Source organism: Artibeus jamaicensis, unplaced genomic scaffold (assembly GCF_021234435.1).
Source record: "Artibeus jamaicensis isolate MK-2021 breed Jamaican fruit bat unplaced genomic scaffold, CSHL_Jam_final contig_470, whole genome shotgun sequence".
Lineage (NCBI taxonomy): Eukaryota > Metazoa > Chordata > Mammalia > Chiroptera > Phyllostomidae > Artibeus > Artibeus jamaicensis.
Genome location: NW_026521849.1, coordinates 1146807 through 1167829, shown reverse-complemented (window position 1 = coordinate 1167829; position 21023 = coordinate 1146807). Strand labels below are relative to the sequence as shown.

Genomic DNA, 21023 nt, shown 5'->3' with positions numbered 1-21023 from the left:
TCCCTAATAGGAGGATATCTATCACCTGTACTGGTCCATCAGCCCTGCCATCTGATTTTCCTTTGATAAACATTATCCCAGCACCACCCTTCAATGCATTTTTAGCAGGATCATTAGTCCAGGTGCTCTTGCTTTCCTAACCAAAGGGTGGTCCTAGAACCTAAACCAAGACAGTGAGATTTAATCCTTGACCTTGGCTAAAGCTATCGGGACATAGATCCTTTCTCACCACTGTGTTTCTTAGCTATAATGATGTACATCTGGTATTGCAAAGAAATCCTGTCTTAGAATGAAGCAGGTTTCCTGGAAACTTGGTCTGAATTCTTAGATCCAGCTCCGTTAACTCAGTTACATGAGCCAATAAATTTCATTTTATATCTCAGTCAGTGCCAATTGGGTTTCTGCCACTTCCATTGATAGAGTTCTTCTTCATTCACCTTTCCCAGAAGGAAACAAATTAACTCATTCAAACAGTATTTATTGACTATCTATACTCAGTTTAGTGCTGGGCAATGCTGGGGAAAATAAATGACCATGACAGAACTTGTCCCTTCCCTCATAGCAATCCCAGTCTACCAGAGCTTATATAGATCTTCAAAACCACTCAGTAATAATGGCAACATCCACCAGGAAGGAGACATCTGTGAATGGGGTGGTGAGATCTAAGGGCAATACTTTAAATTGACACTGATAGATAGTTCAAGAATCAATCAAATAAAATGAGGTTAAGGGTTAAAGTCCCATGTATACATATCCAGGGGTTTCAGGGCATCCTCAATTCCTAGCAGACCTCAGAAACGTGGTAAAACATACTGGGAGTAGAAGTAGGAAAGGGTGAAGGAGGTGGAAAGGGGAGAGATGAGGCACAAACCAAGCCTCAGCTGGAGGATGAGGGAGCAGGAGGAGGAGGTCGAGGTGTACATGAAGCCATCCCTTCTTGTTCCTCAGAGTGTAGTGTAGAAATACATGGCTATCAGCATCACAGGAAGCTGGAGGAGAAGGCAGTCTGGTTAGGAGCACTCCAGCCCTATACCCACATCCCACCCAACCATAGGCTCCCCGCCTCTTACTGTCCACATCAGGATGGCAAATCCAAACCATGAGGTGCCCCATGTGTAGCTGTCGATGGCATGGCCAATGTGTTCAAAACAGCCCTGGGCACAGGGAAAATGAGAGTTTGAGAAAATTTCCAGGTAGGCTGGCTGCTGAAAGCAGGACTTGCTGTATGCCCTCAAGAAAGTCACTTCCCTCCTTGTCTTATATTTTCTCACTGTGCAATGAACATCACAGCAGTGTCTACCTCCCAGAGTGGTTTCAGGGAGCAAGGATGTGACCTTGAACTCACACCCTGTATAAGCGTGTGCTACCCTGATGCTGATTACAACAGACTGAAGGTGATTTTGTTTAGAGCCAACTTACCATGCTGTCCACAAGTTCCAAGGGTCTGAAATATGTCTTTAGGATCACTCCACTTTGGACATTTCCTCATTGATGAGATGGGACTGTGTCAGTCTAGAGCCCCACATCTTCACGTATACCCCTGGTCCAACTTGGAAGCAGCCAAGAACCAAGTTTCAGGGTGTGTGCCCTCTATTTAGGCAGGACTGAGTGGGGGGGCTATCATTTGTTGGCTATGGGGCCCACATATGACTCTGATCCTCTAAGCCTCAGTTTTCTGATCTGTGAACTGGTGATCTTAACAGCACTACCCTCTGAAAGCATTTGTGAAGATTCCATGAAGATGCATGTAAGCACTCTGCACAGTCATGGCTGGAAACATGGCTGTCTGATTCTGAGGGTGGTGGAGATGGTTTGCACACTTGATCTAACACACACCATTGAAGGGCCCTGGGCAGCCAAGAGCAGCCAGGGAGGGCCACTGGGACCAGTTCTCTTAGTCTAACCTCCTCTAGTCCTTTCTCTGTTTCTGCCTGGTTGGGGCCTAACTACCTGAAATCAAACCCGAGCTCTATCCCTCACTAGTAAGTTACCTCTCAGTTTCATCATCTGTGAAATGGCATAATTATCATCTTTACCTCATCAGGCTATGGTGAGAAATAAGATAAAAACTTAGCTCTGGCCAGGTGGCTCAATTGGTTAGAGCATCATGCCATACACCAAAAGGTTGCAGGTTTGATACTTCATAAGGGCACATCTCTAGGTTGTGGGTCTGATCCTCGGTTGGGGAGCATACTGATGTTTCTCTCTCCCTTTCTCTCTCCCCCTTCCTATCTCTTGAAAATCAATAAATATATCCTCAGGTGAGGATTAAAAATAATAAGATAAAAACCTAAAGCACTTAAAAGGATGTCTGGTACAAAGTAAAAGCTCAATAAATATGGGTGGGTTGTTACCAGTTTTGTGCTATTGTTATTATTATTGTTGTGCATATTCCCAGACAGCCTGAGAAAAGTTGTAGGTGCTAGGTCTAAATCAGACAGACTCTGTGTGCAACTCATTGACTTTCAGAGGAAGGGAGAGACAGATGGGTGGAGAGTTGAGAGAAGGGAGAGATAAAGAAAGCCAGAGAAGGGAAGAGGAAATAATAGACAGTGTGGGGTGGGGTGGGTAGAGAAGAATCAGAGAGGGCCAGAGAGACCACAGACAGGTGCAGCAGAAGGGAGAAGATATACCTTGGTGAATAGGTAGTCCATGTGACCCAGACGACAGCCCTGTTCATTGAGGGGGATGAAGTTGCCAGTCCGTCGACAGCACAGTGGGGGCCAGGGAAATACCTCTTCTGGGGTGGCAGCCCGGAAGGCTGATGTGAAGTTCACCCAGTCCATGGGACCAGATGTGCCACAGCACTCTTGCTGGAGAGAAAGGCAGGGGGTCAGGCTTTAGCTCAGAGCAGATAACCACTTGCCTGAGGTCAGGTAGTATGAAGCTGTACTGTGCCACTGCTGGGGCCAAGTTCCCCATGTGCTGGGCCTTGAAGAGGAGGGCAGGGTCCATGTGTGTGAATAAGAACTGGAAGATATTTGTTCCAGGACCAAGAGGCTGATGGGGGATTTGGATCAAACCTACACTTGTGATTTATTTTAAAATTCTTTTGAATTCACTGTCAACAAAACCTGAGCTACATAACACCAAAAGGCAGATTTCTGGCTTTTCCTAGCTCCTGTGGGTGTTTAATTTGTGGCCCTTGAAAGATGAAAACATAAGCTCTTCCAAACATGGGTTCCAATCCTGGCTAGCTGTATCACTTGAGTCACATTGGGGCTTCATTTTCCCTTGAATCCTCAATATTTTCCTCTGTGCTGCCATGTCATGTTGGATTTAGCTAAGAATGTGGTTTCTGGAAATTGGCATCCTGGGTTTGAATTCTTCTGGTTCTGTGGACTACCAGCTGTGTGACCTCAGGCAAGCCCCTCAATTCCTTGCCTCATTTTCTTATTGCTAAAAAGCTGATCTCCCTTATGGGGTAGTTGTGAGGATTAAATAAGCTTTCAAAATTCTTTGGACAATGCTAAACAGAAATTAGTGCTCATTAAATGTTTGCTGTATTGTTAATACAATATACATCATGATTAAGAGCAGGGATTCTGGATCTAGGCTGCCAGGTTTGGATCCCAGCTCAGCCACTTACTCTGGGCAAGTGACTTTCCTTTTTTGGGGCTTGTTTACTCATCTGGAAAATGACAACTACCAGAGCATCCCTCGTAAGAGCCACATAAGTAGATATCAAATACCAGTGTGAGCACAGTGGGAGCCCTATCTACCTCTGTGGTCACAGCCCCAGGTCCTCCAGACCTCCCTGCTCACCCTTGCCCATCCTTGCTCACCTCAATCATGATGCGGTCCCAGAGGCGAGTCAGTTCTTGGCCCTGGTCCGTGTCTGCACTGTAGAATGTCAGCATCTGCTTGGTGATCAAAGATGGGTTGGACACCATCTGTGAAGAGCCAGGAAAAATAGAGTCCAGTGGGGATGGCTGGGGAGGTAGAAGTCAACATCCACCCTCAGCGTGAGACCCTCACCACACTACCCCTGGAAGTCAAGCCCTTCCCCTGGCCTCTGCCTGGCTCACATAGTCTCGGTGGGTGTAGGACGTGATGCAGGAAGCGCACTCGAAGATGTAGACGATGAGCATGAGCACCAGGTACTGGGGAGAGATAGAGGGAGGGATGAAAGAACAGCCCAGTCATGACAAAGCCTATGAAATCACAGTCCCTCAAGGGATAGATTGATGGATAGAAATGCAATTTTTAAAAAATGTGTAAGACAAGTGAGTGGTAGCATCTGTGTGATGGGTATACAAATGTTTGCTGTTCAAGTCATTCCCATTTTCTGTATGTTTGAAATTTTCCATAATAAAATGATAGGGGAAAATGAAATGAAGACATATGTAAAGTATTTCCTGAAGTTAACAATATGCTTGGATACAGTAAAATAAATGTCTACTTTAGAAAGGAAAAAAAGACATTCTTGAGAAACCAAGGACATTTGAACCCAGAGTGGGTGTTGGAAGATAGATGTGAATGAACTAGGGTAAATTTTGCAGGTGTGTCAGTGGCATGGTGATTGGGCAAACAAAAAGCAAAATCTCTTTGACCTGTGTTTAATGAAAAGTATTTTCCTGTCCTCACCCTTTACCCTTACCCTTAAAGCAACATGGTATGGGGTATGGATTTGCCAACTCCATTGCCAAGAGATGATATGATGTGGCATAACATGCCTGCCTATTTTAAAACAATATCCTTATCACTCAGAGAAATATGTACTCAGATATTTGTGGGTAAATGATTTGGTGTACGGAATGTGCTTCAAAATACCCCAGGAAAGAAAAATGTGGGCAGGCAGGGAGTGGAGTAGAGGACACAAAGTTCACCAGTCTGTGATAGACATGTCGAAACCAGGTGATAGGTACACAGGGTTCATCAGGGCACTCTCTCTAGTCTATGTTTGAAATTTCCCATAATATTCTTTTTAAAAACTTCTAGGCCTTAGTTAATGACAAAGTAATAGACACACACAATTTTTTTTTACTAGTTGGGTGAACTTCTAAGGGCTTTGGTTCAATTATTATGCCAAAGAATTAAATGCAGGAAAGAAATAAAAAAAGGAGGAAAACAGGAAAGGAAAGGAAAAGGGCCTTTCCATGGTTCCATCTTACAGTAAAGCCACTTTCCCAAGGCCCAGAAGGCCTAACTGATAGACCCACCTTCCTTTTCTTTCCTCATCCTCTATGCCCATTGCCCATTGTTCTCTCCTTCACCTCCATACGCCCTCACCTCAACTCCTCTCTCACCCTCACCCCCACTTGGTTCCAGCCACACTGGTCTCCTAGCCTCCTCTGGCTTCAGAGCATTTGCTCTTGCTGTTGCCTCCACCTGGAATGTTCTTCTGAAGATTCACACACAAGCTCACTCCTCATCTCCCCTAGGCATTTGCTTTCCTTGGCTTCGAGGCTTCCCCATCCCTTTCTCCAGTTCCAGCTCACCCATCCCTGGTCACTGTCTTCCCCCTTCAGAGCATGCCCCAAAAAGGCAACAGATTTGTGTTTTGCTTGCTATATAGCTCTGGTGCCTAGCATAGGGTTTGGCATGTGGTTCTTGCTTAATAAGCATTTGTTGGTTAAATAAGTAGGTGCTCATAGGAATTTAAAGGTCTGTCAACCATAGAGGAAGCACAGTGTTGGCTCTGTGTCACTGGGTCAGGATTGGAATTTCTGCTCTCCCTACTATTTGGGCTTTGGCCTCTTTGAACCTCAGTTTTGTCATTTTAGTAAATGGATAGAGAAGCAGTAACTTCAGAGGGCTTCTGGGAGGATTGAGGGAGCGCATTTTCCACACTGCTTAGCCAGGTGTCAGGCAAGTGAGAGGCCCTTAGGAAGTGCGGGTATTGTTGTTACAGTTGCTGATGTTGGCAGAGATTGAGAACACAGGCTGAAGTGCTGAACTTCTCATGTTAGAGTTCTCCTGGCTGTGTCACTCACTCACTGTGAAACTCTGGGTAAGTGACTTCACTTCTCTGAGCCTCAATTTCAACCGTCAAGTGGGTTCATGATGATGATGGTGGTGATGATGATGATGATATCTCATGGTGGGTTGTGAGGAATAAGTGAACTAATCTATGTAAAACACTTAGAAAGTAATGAGCACTTATTACATGGTATCTGATCTGCTATTACTATTGTCTTTATCGACAGCACTCATGAGACCAGACGCTGGAGACCAACTAGCTGAGGTTCAAATCCCAGTCCCACTACTCAACAGCTATCCTCCTGTGCAGAGAGTTTTCTTCCTTCCCTCCCCTGTGTCCCAGTTTTCTTTCTGAAATGATGGAGACAGACAGCCAAATCTAGGTTACTGGGTCATGGGAAGGTGAAATAAAATGATTTCCAAGAGGCCCAGGTGTGGTGCCAGGCTGAACACACACTCGTGGCTGCAGTGGTGGTTACTATTATGACTCTAAGAGGATGATCTTCATGCCCACCTAACCCCATACCCTCCTCCTGGGCCTCACCGTGAGGATCATGGACTGCCGGGGGCAGAGCACTGCACCCACTCCAAAGCTGGCCACGACAAAGAAGGAGAAGCCGCAGAAGATGGCGATCCAGGCACCAGCGAAGACATCATCCTTGCCTGAGACGCCCATCAGTGGGTACACATGGTACTGGTCAGCTGTTACCCACACTGTTTCAGCAAACAGAGCCAGACCTGACAGCTAGAAAGAGCAGCTGGTAAGAAAGATCTGCTCAGGGGCAGCAGCCCCAGCTGCATGGGTGAGTCTCCATGAGCAAGTTCTTTCTTCATTCTGAGCCTCCTCTGCCTGCTCAGTAAAGTGGGTATATAATAAGAGTGGTGAAGAGCCCTGGTCTGGTGGCTCATTGGTTGCAGTGTCGTCCAGCATATCAAAAGGTTGTGAGTTTTCCCTGACTGGTGTAGCTCAGTGGATTGAGCATGGGCTGTGAATCAAGGAATTGCTGGTTCAATTCCAAGTCGGGGCACATGCCTGGATTGCAGGCCAGGTCCCCGGTGGGGGGCGCATGAAAGGCAACCACACATTGACATTTCTCTCCCTCTCTTTCTCTTTATCTATTTATCTATAAAATAGATAAATAAAATATTTTTTTTAAAAAGGGTTGTGGGTTTGATTTACAGTCAAGCTCATACCTAGCTTGTGGATGGAGGGCAACCGATTGATGTTTCCCTTCCACATCAAATATTGTCTCACATTGATATTATTGTCTCTCTTTCTCTCTTTTTCTCTCTCTAAAGTCAATAAACATATCTTTGGGTATAGATTAAAAATTTGTTTAGAAAATAATAAGTTACAAAGACATCACATTTCATGAGCAGGGATGAGGCTAGACAGAGGTCAGGAGGGGAGGACCCAGTCAGAACCCACTGCCTGTCACCATTGCCAGTTGCTTCAAAGATAGCAGGAGATGCTACATGCAAAGCCTAGAGCACATGACTGTCACAGAGGAGATGCTCAGTCAACCTGCCCTCCCTTCCTAGTGTTATTCCCTGAAGAGGGGAATCTGGTCATTACCAGAAGAATTATAAGTACATCAACCCTTTGGTCCAGCAATTCCACTTGGTGAAATAACCCTACACATATACCTGCCCATGCAGGAAAATCACAAACCCACAAGGTGACCCCCTGTAGCATTGTAGATAGAGGAACCAGGATGCCATACAATGGAGTGCTATACAGTTGTGAAAAAGAGCAGGGAGGCTCTCTTGAGGACTGCTGTGGAGTGGCCTATAGGCTGTGTGAGTAGGAAGAAATGGAAGTCATGAAAAAGAATATGCGATGAGCTACATTTTAGGCAAGAAAGGGGAGAGAATAAGTATATATGTTACTATTGCTTGCATTTGTAGCATGTTGAAAAAACTAAGCATCTGGTTGTCTGTGGGATGAGGGACACAGAAAAAAGAGAGGAACTGCTTGGTGGGCTTGGTGAGCTCTTTTGACAATAATAAAATTAAAACTCCTAGAGTACTTACTCTGTTCCAGGCATTGGGCCTCATAACTGGCTTCTGTGTAATAATCATTAGTTGCAGCTTTAGTGGACACTATTGCTATGGCTAATACAAAGAGTAACCATGTGTGAAAAATTGGTATAAGAATATTAATCCAAAGCTCATTTTATCCTTGCAGCATTACTATTTTATCTCTATCTTTAAAAAAAAATTTTTATTGATTGATTTTAGGGAGGGAGAAGAAGGGGTAGAGAGAGAAACATTGCTTCGACACTCTACCCACACATTCATTGGTTGCCTCTTGGGTGTGCATATCGGGACAATGCTCTAACCAAATGAGCTACCTGGCCAGAGCAAGTCTCCATCTTACAGATGAGAAAATTGAGGCCCAGAGAGGTGACCCCAAATCTACAATAGAAAGTGCCAGTGGGGTGGAGGGGCGGGAGGAGTTTCTCCCACTCTTCTCCTTCCTTATTTTTTTTTTAAAGAAGTGCAAACTTGGATTTGAACCCAGGCTATCTTGCCTCAGGGCCATGTACAGGTATCACATTTAAAAAAAAACCATTAAATATTAAGTAAAAGACATTTTTATTATTCATTATCATGGGCCAGCTATGTGCCAAGCAGGCACTTTATGCCCATAATCATGTTAATGTTCATAGCTAGCATTTGTTAATCATTTTTTCTGAGCTGAGGTTCACACATAGATTAATTCACACAAATATCCCCACAATGAAGTCATAATCTATAGATAGGGAAACAGGAACAGAGAAGAAAAGCCACTTGCTCAAGGTCACACAGCTGGGGAGAGGCAGAGCTGAGATTCAAATCCAGGCTGCTCTGACTAGAAAGCCTATAGCACTGGTCTACTGGAGAGTCCTGGACCTTCACCCTCCACCCCAGGCTCAAGACTGGCCTCCTCTCCCCACCCTCCCACTCGGCTACCAGCACTGGGGGATGTCTCACCAGAATAATGATGTTGCCCACGACCAGCATCCCCACCACAATCGGAGACCCCTTTTCCGCCTCTGCTGCTGCAGATGCCATACTCCTGCCTGGGGTACATGAGCAGGGATGAAGCCACAGAAAGCCCAGGAGGGAAAGGAAGGCCCAGTTGGACCCACTCCCCCACTCCATGCCTCAGCTGCAAGGGGCTGCTCCTGGCTCTCTGCTGGGCCCAAGTGGACTGAACATGTCCAGCTTTCCACACCCTGGTGGTAGGCCATTCTACAGCAGAGGACAGTGAGGCCCAGGCAGGACAGTCACTGGCCAGTGCTCAGCACTGGCCTTCCTTGAATTTGAGACCACCACAGCTCCTTCTGCCCATCCAACTCCCAGATCCCCCTCCTCACCTTCTCTGCCTAAAGCTTCTCTAGCCAGTCCCTCGTACAGTAACTCCTTATATATGCCCAGGCCCCTCCTTGGGCCAGCCTCCCAGGAAGAGAGGAGGGTGTTTGGAGAAAGAGACAAGAGGTCAAGCAGGCAGACCAGCATGAGAGAACAGCTTTAGGTGCCCCACCCCCAAGTGATTTATAGACCTGACATTCCAGATTGTGCCAGTTTCTGGCCACATGGGCAGGGTAATATGCTCCTGGGAAGGCTGCTGTGGTAATGGACCGGGGAGGAGTTGGGAGAGTAAGTACACCACCTAATGTCTCTCCTTAAGACATGGGCCTTCCTGGGAGCAGAAGAGAGATCCAAATTGGACCTGGATGTGAATCCTAAATCCCAGAATTCCCTCTTCTTCTGCTGGTTCCATCTGTCCTAGGACAGGAACCCAGGGGGAGGCCCAGGTAGGGACCCTGGAAGGTGAGGACAGGCTAAACCAAGGAAGGCAGTGAGGTAGAGAGATATGGGGGCAGGTGGGCTGAGAAGTCTGATTTTACAGGCTGTGGGCTAAGGGGGAGAGATTGGCAAGAAATGGGTATATGAGGGGAGTTTGAGAGGAGTGTTCGAGTGGAAAGAGAAGTGTGCTAGAAAAAGAGAAGGAGCACACTGAATGGGCTTGGTGGGGGAGAAATCCCCTTTCCACCAGCACCACACAGGTAGGGACAAAGCAGGGTTATAATGAGGAGCCAAAGCATGGAAACATCTTCAGGCTGCAGAATCAAGAGACATAGGTTCAAATCCTAGTTCAGTTTTATCTGTGCTGTGTGACTTGGCGTGTGCATTTGCCCATCTGCTGAATGGGTATCAATCAATGGATAAGTTTCCTAGATGGCAATGGGAACTCAGTGCAGGGATGTGTTCCAAAGATGTCTTTCAGTCCCAATGTGCAAGTGGCAGAGCCTCACCCGCTGTGCTCCGGAGAGGCCCACGTTCTCTCCGATGGCATCCCCTAGTATCAAAAGGCTGGTTCTGCAAGCGAAAATGGTGGCTCGAGGCTCCCAGTCCTTGCCCAGAACTTTTCTAGCCCACAGGCTGGGAAATTTACTATGTTCTCTCTTTGAGTAGCAGCTCTACAGGTGTATGCGCCATCGGCAAACAAATAGAACTTGAAATTCTATTGTCAAGACACTGGCTTTGTAGTAAAATACATGAGATATATTCCAATGAAAATAGATAATTAGGTTTAGGTTTTCAGTCCATTTACTTTACTTTTAAAATAGGTTTTCTCTGTTGATTTACATTTATATTAAGGACTAATGAGAAAATTTAAATAATAATGTACATGATCTTTCAAGTACATCTTTTTTTAAAGCTTTTATTTATTTATTTTTAGAGAGAGAGGAAGGGAGGGAAACATCAATCAGTTGCCTCTTGCACTCCCCAACAGAGGACCTGGCCTGCAACCCAGGCATGTGCCCTGACTGGGAATCAAACCGGCGACCATTCAGTTTCTAGGTCTGTACTGAATCCAGTGAGCTGCACCAGCCAGGGCTCAAGTACATCTTATAAGTTTTACCTAAAATAACTGGACAAATGTGAGGCCGATCTGGCTGCGATATCTGTCACCCCATTGATCGCCAGGGTTGATTTGGCTGATCTGGCTGGCTAGGCAGGTGTCCCCTTCCTCCCTCAGCGATCCGTGTGGGTCCCTCCCAAAGCTGCACGCTGGATTGAAGAGGATGACCTTCCCAACTACAGGAGAGGACCAGTCAAGAGTACACCAGTAGCTGTGTTCCCCTGCCAGAACCTCCAAACAAGCTCTCAAGGTCCATTTGTAGGAAAATGTAGGGTAGTCAAGCTTCCAAGACTCCAGACATATCCAAATGAGGCACTGCATGTGGCAGTCTGCCTTTCTAAAAAAAAAAGAAAGGAAGGAAGGAAGGAAGGAAGGAAGGAAGGAAGGAAGGAAGGAAGGAAGGAAGGAAGAAAGAAAGAAAGAAAGAAAGAAAGAAAGAAAGAAAGAAAGAAAGAAAGAAAGAAAGAAAGAAAGAAAGAAAGAAAGAAAGAAAGAAAAAGAAACTTGCCAAATAATGTTAGGCTAATAATATGAAATATTTTTATTTTCAAATAGTTGATAACTGTTGGTATTTTCAAATATTTGGTAATAGTTAGGAGTTACATAAAATGACTAGTAGAGGCAAAAGGGTGTCACCAATGGTGCATTAATATGTCACCAGTCATGTAGTCAATACATTAATATGATACCAGTCATTGATGTTTCTCTCCCTCTCTTTATCCCTCCCTCCCCCCCTAAAAATAAATAAATAAAATGTAAAAAAAATATATGTCACCAGTCACAAAAGGGATTCATTTTGTTCTGAAGCATGATGCTAATGTACTTTGTCAAACTGGAATTTTCACTTTTCTTTCTTATTATTATACAAGCCTGTCTTCAAACAGTACATTTCAAAGTGCTAATTACTTCCTTAAAAAAAATCACAATGCCACCCTGGCTGGTGTGGCTCAGTGGACTGAGTGCCAGCCTGTGAACTGAAAGGTTGCCCATTCGATTCCCAGTCAGGGCACATGCCTGGGTTGTGGGCCAGGTCCCCAGTTGGGGGTATGCAAGAGGCAACCAATCTCTTGCATATAGATGTTTCTCCCTCTCTCTAAAAATAAATAAATGGAATCTTTAAAAAATCTATTTTAAAAAATTTTAGTGCCAAGATGTCCTAAAGATATATGCCTACTACTTGCCCCTATCAAATATCGTGAATGTTTTCATAATAGTCCCATATTGGAAACTCTGCAAATGCCCCTTAACAGCAGAATGGATAAGTACATTAGGGTACCTGCATACAGTGGATACTATTCAGCAATAAGAAGCAACAGACTATTGATATATGCAACCACAGGGATGAATCTCAAAAGTATTATGCTAAATGAAAAAACCATACTCAAAAGAATACAACTGTATGATACGAGATATGAAGTTCTAGAACAGGAAAACCAATCTAGTGTGATAAAAGTCAGGGGAGAGGTTACCCATGGGACACTGTGGCTAGAAGAGACAGGAAGGGGACTTCTCTTTCCTGATTTGAACACTTACACAGGGGTATTCAGAGTGTGAAAATTCATCAAGCTATACAGTTACAATAAGTGTACTTTTCTGTATACATACATATATAAATATACACATTTCATTACAATGCTTTCTAAGGAAAGTAAATCCTTTCAGAGACATAGTCAATGTATTAAAGTGGTATTTTCCAAAGGCAGCATATGAGATGATTTTAGGCTGTATATGGACATGAATAGAAATAGCATAAAATGATATAAAACTCAGGTGATGAAAAAATGATTGTTTAATCCTGGTGGTGGCATGGAGAAAAAGCTCAGGAGTTTGATGCTACTGTGTCCTGAAACATGTTTCCATCCTTGCTTAGAGAAGCTCTCAACCATCCTCAGTGTCTGACTAGAATTAAATAACACATTTTCATTCTATTTATTTTTAAGACAAAGTGTTTTGTTTTCTTCTCCTTAATTATATTGTATTGATTTTACTGTTACAGTTGTCCCAGTTTTTCGCACTTTGTCCACATCCACCCAGCACCCCCTACTCCCTCAGGCAATCCCTACATCATTGTTCATGTCCTTGGGTCATGCATATAAGTTCTTTGGCTACTCCATTTCCTATACTGTACTTTATATCCCCATGGCTATTCTGTAACTACCTATTTGTACTTAATCCCCTCACACTTACACTGATTCCCCCATACACCCCCTCCATCTGGCAACTTCAAAATGCTCTCCACATACATGATTCTGTCTGTTTTTGTTGTTTACTTAGTTTGTTTTGTAGATTCAATTGTTGATAGATATGTATTTATTGCCATTTTATTGTTCATAGCTTTGGTCTTCTTTTTCTTAAAAAGTCCCTTTAACATTTCATAAATAATAGTTTGGTATTGATGAACTCTTTTAGTTTTTCTTGTTTGATAAACTCTTTATCTGCCCTTTATTCTAAATAATATCTTTACTGGGTAGAGCAATCTTGGCTGTAGGTCCCTGCTTTTCATGACTTTGAATATTTCTTGCCAATCCCTTTTTGCCTGCAAAGTTTCTTTTAAGAAATCATGAAGGGTGGAGGGGAATGAAGGGGGGGGGGAAATGGGACAACTGTAATGGCATAATCAATAAAATATATTAAAGAGGAAAAAAAAGAAATCAGCTGACAGTCTTCTGGGAACTCCCCAGTAGGTAACTAATGGCTTTTCTCTTGCTGCTTTTAAGATTCTCTTTTTATTTTTAACCTTTGTTATTTTATTTTATTTTATTATTTTTTAAAGATTTTATTCATTTATTTTTAGAGGGGAAGGGAAGGAGAGAAGGAGAGAAACATCAATGTATGGTTGCTTCTGATGCATCCCCTGCTGGGAACTGGCCCCTGCTGGGAACTGGTCTGCAACCCAGGCATGTGCCCTGACTGGTAATTGAACTGCGATTGTCTGCTTCCCAGGCCCACACTAAATCCACTGAGCTACACCAGCCAGGAACCTTTGTTATTTTAATTATGATGTGTCTTGGAGTGGGCCTCTTTGCATCCATCTTGTTTGGGGCTCTCTGCACTTCTTGCACTTGCATGGCTACTCCTCTAACCAAATTAGGGAAGATTTCTTTCATTATTTTTTCAGATAGATTTTCAATTTCTTGCTCTTTCTCTTTTACTTCTGGCTCCCCTATGATACGAAAGTTGGAATGTGTGAAGTTGTCTCAGAGGATGCTTATACTATGCTCATTTTTTTTTGGATTTTTTTTCTTCTTGTTTTTCTGATTGGTCATAGTTTTTTGCTTCTTTGTGTTCCCAATCATTGATTTGATTCTTGGCTTCATTCATTCTACTGTTGTTTCCTTGTAAATTGTTTTTTTTTTTAAGATTTTATTTATTTATCTTTAGAGGGGAAGGGAAGGAGAGAGGGAGAGAAACATCAATGTATGGTTGCCTTTCATGCGTCCTCTGCTGGGAACTGGCCTGCAGGGAACCAGCCTGCAACCCCAGTATGTGCCCCGACTGGGAATCGAACCGCGATTGTCTGGTTCGCAGGCCCGCGCTCAATCCACTGAGCTACACCAGCCGGGGCTGTAAATTGTTTTTTATTTCATCAGTGAATCCTTTGTTTCCAACTGGATCTTTTTTGTGCTGTAGAGGACCTCACTAATTTCCTTGAGCATCCTTATTAAACCAGTATTTTGAACTCTGCATCTGATAGATTGCTTATCTCCATTTTGTTTAGTTCTTTTTCTGGAGTTTTGATCTGTTCTTTCATTTGGGTCATATTTTTTTGTCTCCTTATTTTGGCAGCCTCTCTGTGCTTGTTTTTACGTATTAGGTAGAGCTGCTATGACTCCCTGTCTTGGTATGTGGCCTAATGTAGTAGGTGTTGAGTAGGGTCCAGTGGCACAGAATCCCCTATCACCCAAGCTGGGTACTCAGGATGTACCCTTTGTGTGGGCTGAGTACACCCTCCTCTTATAGTTAAGCCTCAATTGCTGTCAGAAGATCAATGGGAGGTATTTACCCAGGCCAGTCAGCTGCAAGGACTGGCTGTGGCCACTGACCACCAGCCTCTGCCCTTTAGGGAGGATCAGCTGTGCAAGGGCAGGATGGTAGTGCTCTGACATGGTCTGTAGCTGTCTACTAGTTGCATAGGTTCTGGGGTTTCCAAGATGGTGCAGGCCAAGGTCAGCCACCACCTGTGTTCTGACTGGGGCCACTCTGCATGAGCTATCTGAGATGGCTGCTACTTGTGCTGGGCTTGGAGATTGACAGGCAAAGCCAAGCTGTGAATCTATACCGGTTGCTGCTCGTGCTGGTCCTGGGGCCACTTAGCAAGAGGTACAGGGGCTGAAGGCCTGCTGAGGCCTTCTGTTGTTTGTTTGAGAGGATTTAGGAAGTTTTGAAGCATGAGTCAAGACCAGCCATTCTTATGGAAAAGCCACTGTTAACAGCTTGGGTGTGCCTGTAAACTGGGTGGGGCAGAGTCTCAGGGGATCTCCAGGGCAGGGCAGTATTAGCCAAGTTGATGGAGCCTCAGATATGGTACTAGCCTGCCAGCTCTGTAGCTCTGTTTTGCGGGGGGAGGGGCGGGAGTTCCGAAAAAGGATAGTGGCCACTGCCTGCCTTTCTGGGAGAAAGCTGTCCCCCAGCTCTCACCTTGATGCCAGACACTTCAGTTCCTCCCTGTGTGCCACTAGTGCCTTTCTGGCTCCTATCCCAGTGCTGGGGCTCAGAGGGAATAAGTCTGAGTAAGTCCATGTGTGGGTTTTTTAAGAGGAACTGTTTGGGACTGTAGCAGTTTCTTCCACTGAATCAGTCCCCACTGGTTTTTGCAGCCAAAAGTTATGGGACTTATCTTCCTGGCACTGAAACCTTGGGTTGGGGGACCTGGTGTGGGACTGGGACTCCTCGGTCCCAAGACATTCCTTCCGTATATTTTTTAAAGATTTTATTTATTTATCTTTAGAGGGGAAGGGAAGGAGAGAGGGAGAGAATATCAATGTATGGTTGCCTCTCATGGGTCTCCTGCTGGGAACTGGCCTGCAACCCAGGCATGTGCCCTGACTGGGAATCAAACCGCAGTCCTCTGGTTCGCAGGCCCACGCTCAATCCACTGAGCTACACCAGCCTGGGCTCCTTCTGTATTTTTATCCACTGTTATACTCAGCTAGGAAAATTACAGCTAGGGCATTACCCAACCCTAAATCTGCAGTTCCTGGAACAGGGTAATGAACAAACATCCAGGAACAATTGGGTTTAAAATTCTAGCCAAATAAGGTAACTAACCCGCCAGAAAGTGCCCGCCAGCAGCAGCACCCACCAATCAGGGACCCTCGCCGTTTTTAAATAAGCCAATAGCTAACTGCCACCTCTGCTTCTGTATGCCTTTGTTTGCTTGCTAGAAAATATAAATACCCAGTAGTCTGTAAGCCAGGCGCGACTTCCATTTTGTAGCTCTGAGTAGCTACGTGACTCTGATCACAATTGGGGAAGTTCGCCCCTGCGCAGGAAAATCTTTGGCCATTAAAATTTTTATCAATTTGGTTCCGGACTCCGAGAGTGTGTATTTACCCGCCGATCGTCTACAACATCCACCACATGTGGATGTGGGACCAACCCATTCCACGTCTCTTCCCCTCCTACTAATCGGATGGATATGGTTTCTTTAATTCTGTAGTTGTCAGACTTCCATTCAGCTTGATTTCTGACAGTTCTTAGTGATGGTTATTCTCTAATTTAGTTGTAATTTTGATGTGGTTGTGCAAGGAGGTGATCCATGTTTACCTATGCTACTTTCTTGACCAGAAGTTGGTGTTTTGTTTTCAATGGTCAGTAGCGAAAGGAATGTTTTCTTAAAATATTCAAGTACGCACACACACAAAATGTAGAGAATAAACTAACAAAAAACCTACATCTTCACCATCCAGCTTTGTCCTTAGTAATTGTCTATATTCACTGCAGATTTTTTATTTTTAGTGGCAAGCATTGCAGATAGCATTTGAAGGCACCTGATCTCACCCCAGAGATAACTTCACTTCTAAACTTGAAATTTATAATCCTCCATACCCTTTCCCCTGTCTTCTTTTTCAGATCTCAGGTGTCATGGGTTGAGTTAATCACATAACCTCAGTTTATTTATTTATTTAAAATATTTTATTTATTATTTTTTAAATAATTTTTCTCTTTAAAACAAGGATTTTATTTATTTATCTTTAGAAGGGAAGGGAAGGAGAGAGGAAGAGAAATATCAGTGTATGGTTGCCTCTCATGCATCCCCTGCTGGGGACTGGCCTGCACCCCAGGCATGTGCCCTGACTGGGAATTGAACCACGATCCTTTCGTTTCCAGGCCTGCGCTCGGTCCACTGAACTAGACCAGCCAGGGCTAAAGATTTTATTTTTAGAGAGAGGGAAAGGGAAAGAGAAAGAGAGAGAGAGTGAAACACTGATGTGAGGAAGCTTCTCTACGTCCCCAACTGGGGACCTGGCCTGCAACCCAGGCATGTGCCCTGACTGGAAATCAAACTGGTGACCCTTTGTTTCATAGACCTGTGTTCAATCCACTGAGCCACACCAGCCAGGGCCATATATATCTTTTTTGTTGGGTGTGTTTTTGAAAAATATGTACCACTATTTCCTTTGTACATATCTTCTAATTTACATACCCATAATTGTGTTAAATAGCTCATCCTATTCTTACTTATTTTGCTCAGTACTATGATTTTAAGGTCCATCCATGTTATTCTGGGAACACTGTGTCCATGGCTTCTTGGTTGCTTGGGACACCAGTGTTGTGCACCCTCCAGTTTATTGTCTCCTCCTCAATGAAGACACCCAGGGTACTTCCAACTCCCCCTCCCCTACCACTATCACTATAAGTAATGCTGCAGTGAACACCCTCATGCATGCCTCCTTAGAGACCTATATATCTTTTTCTTAGGCAACAGATTTCCTGGTCATGGATATGTATGTACCAGTTTGCTTTTCACAATGGCTATTCCCTCTACTCTCCAACCAAAAATTCATGAGAGTTCCTGTATTCTCCCATTACTACCTACACTTGGCATTATCCAGCATTGCAGTTTGGACAGAGTAAATCAGTGACAGGTGATACCTGCCATTATATATATCAATTCTCACTTATTACTAATGATTTTGAGCATCTTTCCAAATATTTGTTAGTCTTTTGAGTTTTTACTCCTATGCATGTTTTCATTTTTAACATATATGCATATATTCATCAACAGTATATAGAATAGATTTAGATGTTTTGGTAAACTTTATACATATAATTTGTACATATCCTCATGCAATTAACTTTTTTCACTTCAAAATTATGTTTTATGATTTATTCATCACATATATGGCTCTAGCTCATCCATTCTTTGCAAGAGTACTTCATAAGTTAAATTTTCCTTTTCAAATGTTGATTTTAGCAAAGATGTCAGCAATGGCAGCACAGAGGTATGCAGACTTAGCAACACTCTGAAACCCCAAGTTTGGGCACTAAGGTAATATGTAAAGGCTGGGATGTCAGATAACCTAAAATTCATGGGTAGTGGGAGACAGCTAAATATTGTGGCCAAGAAAGGGAAACTTCACAGCTAGATGGGACCAGTGTGAATTGTAAGATGAGGAGAAGAGAGGAGAAAAAGGGAGGGGGAAAGACAGATCCAGGGAGATGGACAATGGTGTGTGGTGGTGAAGCAAAGGGGAAAACTCTACTATGGGGGTAGTCAAAAGTCTCTATTTTTTCTCAAATTTATTAGCACGATATATATGATCAGGCCTAAACTAAGCATTAAAGGTGCGGCACACATAATGAGCTTTCTCACGTCCAGCCCTGTGTGGGCAATGCTGGGAATACAGCAGTGATCAAGACAGCTCCATTCCTGCTTTCATAGGAGAGAGATGTTTACCAGAGTGGAATAGCCCAGAGGGATCAGGCAAGGTTGAAGTGACCATGGCATTGAGAGAGGAAGCACACGTCAGAGTGATCAAGGCCACAATGGGAAAACAAAGGTGAGTCCAGTGGAAGCACCTGACCCAGGTTGGGGCATACAGGAAGGCTTCCTGAAGAAAGGGGCATTGGAGGAGAAGTCTGTGGCCAGCAGGTAAAAGGCAGGAAAGAACATTTCTGACAGAGGGAATGTAGTGAATACACACAATGGGAAATTTCAGCCTTAGAAAAGAATGCTGCGATATACAACCACATGGAAGAACCTGGAGGACATTGTGCTAAGTGCAAGCAGCTAGTCTCAGAAGAGCAAAGCACATGATTCCACTTATCTGAGGTATCTAAAACAGTCAAATTCATTAAAGCAGAGAATAAAATGGCAGATACCAGCAGCTGTCGGGTGGGGGCAATGGGGAGTTGCTAATCAACGTGTCACAGGAAGGCACAGGTAATCAGGTTGGTTGTGATCACCGACAAAGAATTGAACCAAACACACATAATTTATAGCAGAAAGTGAGAGAGAGAGAGCAGATTTATTAAGCAGCAGTACACTCCACAGAACATGGAAGTGGGCCAACTCTGAGCAGAGATTGACCTCAGGGGCTGGAGGGATTCTAATCTTACAGAGTGGATCCTTCCTGGCTAGTTTTGGCAGGCTTTTATTGTGCATGTACAAGTAATTGTATTACTTCAAATCTACTGAGGGTGTGGTCTCCCATGATTTTCCTTGATTGGCCACTGGAGAAGGGGGTTGAACAATGTTAATTTATTATAATGATATTATAATGAAGCAGGGGTCATAAAGCATCTTCTTTGCAGGTACATTTATGAGTCACCATGATTCAGTGCTTTTCCAGAAAGCAGAAACAACTGGTCTTAGAACAGTGTCTCTGTCCTCTATGGATATCCTTTATCTTAGCCCTGGGGCACCTCCAGAGTTCCTCCCTCCTGACTATCTCCTGCCTCAAATAGATATAAATGTTTCAGTTACTCAAGATAAGTAAGTTCTTGAGATCTGTTGTACAACATCGTACTGCCTCTCTTGTGTGTATTCTGACTCTGTTGGAATATTTTCCTTTTTTTTTTAACCAGGTGAATATATTTATGCATTACTTGATAAATTTGAAAAGTTTTTAAAAATATATTTTATTGATAATGCTATTACAGTTGTCCCATTTTTTCTCTTTATTCACCTCCCTTTCTCCCACCAGCATTTCTCCACCTTAGTTTATATCTATGGGTCATTCATAAGTTCTTCGGCTTCTCCACTTCCCATTCCATTCTTAACATTCCCCTGTCTATTTTGTACCTACCATTTATGTTTCTTATTCCCTGTAACTTTTCCCACATTCTCTCTCTATTCCCCACTGATAATCTCCATGTGAGATTGTTTGCTTAGTTCATTTTTGTTTTTGTTTTTTTTTAGGTTCAGTTGTTGGTAGTTGTGAGTTTGTTGTCATTTTACTGTTTGTACTTTTGATCTTCTTTTTCTTAGACAAGTCCTGGGGGATGACCCATACCACGGAGCTCTCCCAGCTGCAGTGGATGAGAATACATTGTCCTGGACACATTCTGTTGTTCCAGTGAGAAAGGGAGTGGTGATTCCCTCTAGTGGAGAATGCCCTGAGCCCTTCTCTGAAACTGCTTTCATTGGGATTGGTATGCACAGGGGTATACAGTATGCATGTAAAGCTCATTAATCAACGTCTAAAGGACACGGTTACATAAAACAGATATTATCTATAGATAACAATTAAGGAAACACAGAGATGTGCCTCAGATAAGGGTCTATTAGATATGCTGATGTCAGAGGGTCATTCATAAGATTAGGAGTTCACTCCCCTATGCTTTGAACTTAAACATCTGGTTTATATCAACAGGCCTATACAAGCAAAGCAAGCTTCAAAGGATAAAATGTATTCTTCAGGCCTGATTTCCCATTGGAAACCTCAGTGTTAGTATAGGGTCATGCCTGCCACCTGCATTCCTGGCGTTTGGTTGAGACTTAAAAGCAAGGCCTTACTCACCCGGAGCTATGGTTTCCGATACTACACAAAGTTATCCCCAACAAAGTCCCTCTAACATTTCATATAATAAGGGCTTGCTGATGATGAACTCCTTGAACTTGACCCTATCTGAGAAGTACTTTATTTGCCCTTCCATTCTAAATGAAAGCTTTGCTGGATAGAGCAATCTTGGATGTAGGTCTTTGGACTTCAAATACTTCTTGCCAGCCCCTTCTTGCTTG

At 43.7% G+C, this 21023-nt stretch overlaps 1 protein-coding gene across 2 annotated transcripts; it reads right to left on the bottom strand.

Annotated features, from left to right (window-relative positions):
* Nucleotides 1–656: 656 nt before the first annotated feature.
* On the bottom strand, nt 657–8981 carry UPK1A (uroplakin 1A). 2 transcript variants are annotated; one of them, XM_037138429.2, is made up of 7 exons: nt 8899–8981; nt 6467–6667; nt 4029–4103; nt 3786–3893; nt 2634–2813; nt 1071–1154; nt 657–989 (listed from the first exon to the last, which is right to left on the bottom strand). In XM_037138429.2, the coding sequence occupies exons 1-7, from the start codon at nt 8977–8979 to the stop codon at nt 945–947; spliced, it is 774 nt and encodes a 257-aa protein (XP_036994324.1). In that variant the 5' UTR covers nt 8980–8981; the 3' UTR covers nt 657–944. The 2 variants fall into 2 exon arrangements, with proteins under 2 accessions (XP_036994324.1, XP_036994325.1); XM_037138430.2 differs by lacking the exon at nt 4029–4103.
* Between the last annotated feature and the right edge of the window lie 12042 nt (nt 8982–21023).